The sequence below is a fragment of the Heptranchias perlo genome, unplaced genomic scaffold (assembly GCF_035084215.1).
Source record: "Heptranchias perlo isolate sHepPer1 unplaced genomic scaffold, sHepPer1.hap1 HAP1_SCAFFOLD_141, whole genome shotgun sequence".
Lineage (NCBI taxonomy): Eukaryota > Metazoa > Chordata > Chondrichthyes > Hexanchiformes > Hexanchidae > Heptranchias > Heptranchias perlo.
Genome location: NW_027138657.1, coordinates 191,593 through 199,818, shown reverse-complemented (window position 1 = coordinate 199,818; position 8,226 = coordinate 191,593). Strand labels below are relative to the sequence as shown.

Sequence of the window (8,226 nt, the reverse complement as noted above, 5' to 3'; positions counted from 1 at the left end):
TTGGTCAAAAAAGTGAAAGCCCATGGGATCCAAGGGAAAGTGGCAAGTTGGATCCAAAATTGGCTCAACGGCAGGAAGCAAAGGGAAATGGTCGACAGGTGTTTTTGTGACTGGAAGGCTGTTTCCAGTGGGGTTCCACAGGGTTTAGTACTAGATCCCTTGCTTTTTGTGATTGATATATATATATATATATATATCAGTGATTTAGACTTAAATGTAGGGGGCATGATTAAGAAGTTTGCAGATGATACCAAAATTGGCCATGTTGTTGATAGTGAGGAGGAAAGCTGCAGACTGCAGGAAGATATCAATGGACTGTCAGGTGGGCAGAAAAGTGGCAAATGGAATTCAATCCGGAGAAGTGTGAGGTAATGCATTTGGGGAGGGCAAACAAGGCAAGCAAATACAGAATTACTGGGAGGATACTGAGAGGTGTAGAGGAACAGAGGGACCTTGGAGTGCATGTCCACAGATCCCTGAAGGTAGCAGGACAGGTAGATAAGGTGGTTAAGGCGGCATATGGAATACTTTCCTTTATTAGCCGAGGCATAGAATATAAGAGCAGGGAGGTTATGCTGGAACTGTATAAAACATTGGTTAGGCCACAGCTTGAGTATTGCGTGCAGTTCTGATCACCACGTTACAGGGAGGATGTGACTGCACTAGAGAGGGTACAGAGGAGATTTACAAGGATGTTGCCAGGGCTAGAGAATCTTAGCTATGAGGAAAGATTGGATAGGCTGAGGTTGTTTTCTTTGGAACAACGGATGCTGAGGGGAGCCACAATTTTATACACCTCAACTGAGGTGCTGTAACCTACAGGACTACAGACCAAGTGCTGGAAAGTGGAATTAAGCCGGATAGTTCTTTTGCGGCCAGCACGGACACGATGGGCCGAATGGCCTCCTTCTATGTTGTAACTTTCTATGATTCTATGAATAAATGAGCAATGAGAGGTCTTCGAGGAGGAGACAGTTCGGGTACAGAGTAGACACATTCCCATGGGTGGAAAAGTAAGGGCCTCCTAAACTAGAACTCCCTGGATGATTAAAGAAATTGAGATAAAAATGACATAAAAAGGAGGCTTATGATAAATGCCAGGCTCATAATAGAGTAGAGAATCAAGCTGAATACAGAGAACTGAAAAGGGAAATAAAAGGGGTAGAGTGTTTGAGAAAAGATTAGCGGGTAACATAAAAGGGAACCTTAAAGTATTTTATAAACATATAAAGAGTACAAGGATAGTCAAAGGATGGGGCCAATTAGGGACCAAAAAGATCATCTTGTGGAGGCAGAGGACATAGCTGAGGTACCAAATGAATACTTTGCATCTGTCTTCACAAAAGAAGAGGATGCTGCCAATGTCACAATAAAGGAGGAGGGGTTAGAGAAATTGGATAGGAACAAAATAAAGGAGGTATTTAGAAGATTGGCAGCGCTCGAAGTAGAAAAGTCACTCGGTCCGAATGGGATGAATTCTTGGTTGCTGTGGGTGGAAATAGCAGAGGCTTTGACCACAATCTTTCAGTCCTCCTTGGATATGGGAGCGGTGCCACAGAACTGGAGAATTGTAATTGTTACACCCCTTTACAAAAAGGGAGGGATAAATCCAGTAACTACAGGCCAGTCAACCTAACGTCAGTGGTGGGGGGGAACCAGAATTCAGGACAAAATTAAAGGATCACTTGGTAAAACATGGGTTAATAAATGACAGCCAACTCAGATTTATTAAAAGCAAATCGGTTGATGTTGTGTATATGGACTTTCAAAATGAGTTTGATAAAGTGCCACATAATAGACTTGTTAGCAAGATTAAAGCCCGAGATAAAGGACTGTGGCACCGTGGATACAAACTTGGCCACGGGACAGAAAGCAAAGAGTAGTGGTGAACAGTTGTTATTCAGACTGGAGTGAAGTATACAGTGGTGTTCCCCACTGCTCTTTTTGAAAGATATTAATGACCTGGACTTGGGTATAGGGGGCATAATTTCAAAGTTTGCAGATGACATGAAACTTGGAATGTGGTAAACAATGTGGAGGATAGTAACAGACTTCAGGAGGATACAGACAGACTGGTGAAATGGGCAGACACATGATAGATAAAAATTAACACAGAGAAGTGTGAAGTGATACATTTTGGAAGGAAGAACGAGAAGAAGCATTATAAACTAAATGGTACAATTTTGAAGGGGGTACAGGAAGAGAGAGACCTGGGGCCGTACATACACAAATCTTTGAACATGGCAGGTCAAGTTGGTAAGGATGTTAAAAAGGCAAAAGGGATCCTTGGCTTTAGAAATAGAAGTATAGAATACAAAAGCAAGGAAGTTATGGTTAGGCCTCAGCTGGAGTATTACATAAAATTTACAGTACAGAAACAGGCCTATTCTGGTGTTTATGCTCCACACAAGCCTTCTCCTACCTTACTTCATAAACCTATCAGCATATCCTTCTATTCCTTTCCCCCTCATGTACTTATCTAGTCTTCCCTTAAATGCATTGATGCTATTCACCTCCGTATGGTAGCAAGTTACTGGGAGGGACAAAGGCCGTGACCAAGTAAAACCCCACAATATACTGAAAACACAAAACACGACTCTTAAGAGCTTCCCACAACCTCTCAAAGAACTGAACCAACACCTATCCCATTAGAATCGTTCTACTGCATGATAGAGTACTAAGATGTGTTCAAGAACTATCGTTGAAATAATAATCAGTCAGCTTTTGCTGGAGAAGAATGAAACAGCAGATAAACTCAGGGAATGTTTCCCGGTAAATATACTGCAAATAAGTTTCAATAATTAAACACTACATGATAACTGGTGCACTTACAGATCATCAAAAATCGAGCAGACCATTGGAGTGCTGGACTAATGCTCCCACTGACCTGGACACGTCTGGGCGATTTCCCAGAGTCTCCCAGATTGTGGTTCTCTGTTGCGTTCTACACAATTTCAGAGTGGGACAGGGACAGTAAATGAAACCTGCACAGGATGAAGACCTTCCTCTGCCTGATGAGGAAGATTGCAACGAAGATGAGGATGGGGCAGAAGTGGAAGGGCAACCTCATTATCCTCAGCGATACATCTCCAAGAACAACTAATGGAACAGGACTTCACCTGAACTCCTCCTTCCTCCAGACCCCAGATTCCCCCAACCATCTCTACCAGTCCTTCAACCTTCCAATAAAGTACTTCCAACCACAGACCAGCACTGACGTCCATAACACCTGACATTGCAGTATTAGTTACAACGCAGACACCCAGCAAACAAAGTCAGAATTGCAATCGGTTTAACATTTTAATGATTTGTACAAATACCATGAACCAACATTATCGCTCAGGTATCAACCCACACTGCCTTTCTTAAGAGATCTCTTTGCTACTCTAGTGCTCCTACAGGGTGCTCCACTTGTGGCTTCAGCATGGTGGGGGAGTGGGGGGGATGAAAGGCTACTGTGGCTCAGTCAGGGCTTGAGATGCTCGTTGTCGGCGATCTCTAAGAGCTCGAGTGCGAGATGGCCTGGCTGCAGACTGCAGTATCTCTGCTGCCACCGGAGCAGTCTGGTCGAGTGGTTGAAGATGTGGTGAGGGAGCAGACGTGCTGTGGTTCTGATAGAGGGCAGCATGTGCCAGTCCCATTGCGCCATTGTCACTCCCACGTAGCCATGACTCAGTACTGCCACTGACTTGTGGGAGAGCAGACTGTAGGAGGTCTGTGACACGACTGAAGCCCTTATCAATACGTCCCCCAAGCCTTTCCAAGCCAGAGGAGACGGTGCAGGCCAGAGCCTGAATGGCACCAGTCTGAGCTTCGATCAATGATGCCAGTGCAGGTGCCACAGGCTCCTGAACAGAGGGTCTCACTGCAGCGTCCATAGAGCTGACCACACGCTCCATGGTAGACTGCAGAGTGGTGATGCCTTGCGCCACGACACCACACAATATGGAAGCGGACTCCTCCATACTCTCAGACAGGGTGAGGCAGCTCCTAGGCAGGCTGTCCAATGCCTCGAGCAACTGATGATGTTCATGGAAGATCTTTCTTTTAAAGGCTGGGCCATTGAAATCTGCATCTTTGTCTTCTTCGGCATAGCTGGGACCTGAGCTCGCCCTTCGGCCATCCGTCTCCCGCACTGTCCTTTCCACTATGGCCAGCTCCTGCTCACTATTGTTGAACTGACCATCTCTCTCACCGCACATGCTGATTTCTGTGCTGGTGTATTGGAAGGATGGAGCTGGTGATGGAGTATCTTCTGTACGGTGGTCCCCCTCCATCTCTTGCACAGCAGGGTCCAAGTAATGGGATAGATCTGGAAAAAGGGGAGAGGGACAAGGGTCAGTGAGTACTGGGAAGGTTAGGCAGTGGCAGATTAGTGGCAGCACAATGCAGCTCCAGGTTACCACACTGCCTGTGTGATTGCTTAAGGAAAGAGAGGATATAAGAGAAATAGGCAGATACCCTGCTGTACTCGGCCTCGAGCCTTGCCAGTCTCGATGCTTCTCCGACTGTTTGGCCCAATGATGTCCAGGGCTTCCTGCTCCATCTGGGTGAGATCCAGAATGGAGTTTACCTGTTCCCCACTGCTGGTCCTCTTCCTTGTTTTGTGTGCCAGCTTCTCCTGCCAAAAGAGTGGGAGTGAGTTAGTGTTTGGTTGTTGTAACGGGCTGTGCAGATGTGTGAGGCTGCTCCATCCGTACGGATGCAGCAAGTTGCGAGCAGGACGGGAGGTGGTCATGTGCCCAGAACTCCCCCTCCCCCTCGATGTCATCCCTCCTCTCCGACTCCCCCCACCGATCCATTCACCGTCCCCCCATGATCTCATCCCTCCTCTCCGACTCCCCCCACCGATCCATTCACCGTCCCCCCATGATCTCATCCCTCCTCTCCGACTCCCCCCCCCGATCCATTCACCGTCCCCCCATGATCTCATCCCTCCTCTCCGACTCCCCCCCCCGATCCATTCACCGTCCCCCCATGATCTCATCCCTCCTCTCCGACTCCCCCCACCGATCCATTCACCGTCCCCCCATGATCTCATCCCTCCTCTCCGACTCCCCCCCCCGATCCATTCACCGTCCCCCCATGATCTCATCCCTCCTCTCCGACTCCCCCCCCCAATCTATTCACCATCCCCCCATGATCTCATCCCTCCTCTCCGACTCCCCCCCCCGATCTATTCACCGTCCCCCCGTGATCTCATCCCTCCTCTCCGACTCCCACCCCCGATCTATTCACCATCCCCCCATGATCTCATCCCTCCTCTCCGACTCCCCCCACCGATCTATTCACCATCCCCCCATGATCTCATCCCTCCTCTCCGACTCCCCCCCCCGATCTATTCACCACCCCCCCGTGATCTCATCCCTCCTCTCCGACTCCCCCCCCCCGATCTATTCACCATCCCCCCGTGATCTCATCCCTCCTTTCCGACTCCCCCCCGATCTATTCACCATCCCCCCCCCCCCGTGATCTCATCCCTCCTTTCCGACTCCCCCCCGATCTATTCACCACCCCCCCCCGTGATCTCATCCCTCCTCTCCGACTCCCCCCCCCCGATCTATTCACCACCCCCCCCCCCCGATCTATTCACCACCCCCCCCCCCCGATCTATTCACCACCCCCCCGTGATCTCATCCCTCCTCTCCGACTCCCCCCACCCCCCCGATCTATTCACCACCCCCCCGTGATCTCATCCCTCCTCTCCGACTCCCCCCACCCCCCCGATCTATTCACCACCCCCCCGTGATCTCATCCCTCCTCTCCGACTCCCCCCACCCCCCCGATCTATTCACCACCCCCCCCCCCCGTGATCTCATCCCTCCTCTCCGACTCCCCCCACCCCCCCGATCTATTCACCACCCCCCCCCCCCCGTGATCTCATCCCTCCTTTCCGACTCCCCCCCCCCGATCTATTCACCACCCCCCCCGATCTATTCACCACCCCCCCCCCCCGATCTATTCACCACCCCCCCGTGATCTCATCCCTCCTCTCCGACTCCCCCCACCCCCCCGATCTATTCACCACCCCCCCGTGATCTCATCCCTCCTCTCCGACTCCCTCCCCCCCGACTCCCTCCCCCCCCCCCCCCAGATCTATTCACCACCCCCCTGTTAGCTGTAAACATCGATCACCTGGTCTCCACATTATAAAAAGGATATAGAGGCACCGTAGGTGTAAAAAAGATTTTGAAGAATGATACCAGAAATGAGAGTTATAATGAGAGGTATATGAGGAAAGATTGAACAGGCTGGGGCTCTTTTCTCTAAAGAGAAGGCTGAGAGGTGACCTGATAGTGGGGTTTAAAATTATGAAGTAGTTTGATAGGGTAAACGTGGAGAAGATGTTTCCACTTGTGGGGAGTCCAAAACTAGGGACCATGACTGTAATATAGTCACCAATAAATCCAATAGGGAATTCAGGAGAAACTTTTTTACCCAGAGAGTGGTGAGAATGTGGAACTCACTACCACAAGGAGTAATTGAAGCAATGAGGATAGATGCATTTAAGGGAAGCTAGATAAACATGAGGGGAAAAGGAATTGAAGGTTATGCTGACAGAGTGAGATGATGACGGGAGGGAGGAGGCTCCTGTTGGGCATAAACAGCAGTTGGGCCGAATGGCCCGTTTCTGTGCTGTAAACTCCATGTAATTCAATGCAAGAGTGAAGAACTTTCCAGTTGTTGCAGGTCCAAGCTGGTTGTGGCTGTTGTGTCAGGGATTTGCGGGAGCGGGGTGCGAGGGCGGGACGAGGGTTGGAGTGAGGAGTGTGTGGTGAGGGTGAGGGTTAGGGTTGGAGTGTGTGGTGAGGGTTGGAGTGTGTGGTGAGGGTTGGAGTGTGTGGTGAGGGTTGGAGTGTGTGGTGAGGGTGAGGGTTAGAGTGTGTGGTGAGGGTGAGGGTTGGAGTGTGTGGTGAGGGTGAGGGTTGGAGTGAGGAGTGTGGTGAGGGTTGGAGTGTGTGGTGAGGGTGAGGGTTGGAGTGTGTGGTGAGGGTGAGGGTTGGAGTGAGGAGTGTGGTGAGGGTTGGAGTGTGTGGTGAGGGTGAGGGTTGGAGTGTGTGGTGAGGGTGAGGGTTGGAGTGAGGAGTGTGGTGAGGGTGAGGGTTGGAGTGAGGAGTGTGGTGAGGGTGAGGGTGAGAGTCCCGCTCACCTTGGCCGTCCAGGTCAGGCCGTTGAACTTCTTGCGGCACTGGAGCCAAGTCTTGGGGACCTCGCTCCGGGAGTTCACACTGAGAGCGACGTCCATCCAGGCCTGGTGCACCGTCTCCCGGGGCACACTGCGGCCCTCCGAGGGGAACAACAGCTCCCGGCGGGCCCGCACCTGCTCCAACAACACCTCCACCGCCGTGTCACTGAAGCGGGGGGTCCGGGGCTCCGCCATCACCGGGGAATCAGAGAAAATCAAACAAAACCGTCCGACCGACAGACTCCCGCCCCCCGCCGGAACTCCCGCCCTCCGATACACAACCAATGAGAGGGGGAGACGCCCGTCCATCAGAGTCACTGGGGCCAATCACTGATCAGCCCCGCCCCGCGCGTCCGCCAGTACGAGGTGCGCCCGCGGTGAAAATGGCGCGTCTGTCCGGCCGGCCCGCGGGTCCCGGTGGTGATCGGGCGGCCCCCGGTTGGGCAATGGGTCTTTCTGCAGAGTCCGGTAGCTGAAGCGAGGCCGCTTTTGGTGCGAGCGTTTCCCCGGGGGGAGGAGGAGGAGGAGGAGGAGCCGGGCAGATTATTGGAGGTGATTTATTCACAACTTAGTGCAGGCTGGGCTACTCGGCAATATCGGCATGGACCAAAGACTGAGTAACGAGAGGGGTCAGGACATGGGGGGGGGGGGGGGAGGAGAACAGGGATCATACAGCAGGTCCCAGTACATCACACAGTGAACATCAGAACAGGGATCATACAGCAGGTCCCAGTACAACATGGACTGAACATCAGAACAGGGATCATACAGCAGGTCCCAGCACATCACACAGTGAACATCAGAACAGGGATCATACAGCAGGTCCCAGTACATCACACACTGAACATCAGAACAGGGATCATACAGCAGGTCCCAGCACAACATGGACTGAACATCAGAACAGGGATCATACAGCAGGTCCCAGTACATCACACACTGAACATCAGAACAGGGATCATACAGCAGGTCCCAGTACATCACACACTGAACATCAGAACAGGGATCATACAGCAGGTCCCAGCACATCACACAGTGAACAT

General features: G+C 51.4%; 1 protein-coding gene across 1 annotated transcript; it reads right to left on the bottom strand.

Moving 5' to 3' along the window:
- Window positions 1-3,281: 3,281 nt before the first annotated feature.
- Window positions 3,282-7,447, bottom strand: LOC137308851 (uncharacterized). Its single transcript, XM_067977304.1, has 3 exons — window positions 7,151-7,447; window positions 4,462-4,621; window positions 3,282-4,312 (listed from the first exon to the last, which is right to left on the bottom strand). Exons 1-3 carry the CDS (start codon window positions 7,379-7,381, stop codon window positions 3,453-3,455), a joined length of 1,251 nt encoding a protein of 416 aa, XP_067833405.1. The 5' UTR covers window positions 7,382-7,447; the 3' UTR covers window positions 3,282-3,452.
- Window positions 7,448-8,226: the final 779 nt, after the last annotated feature.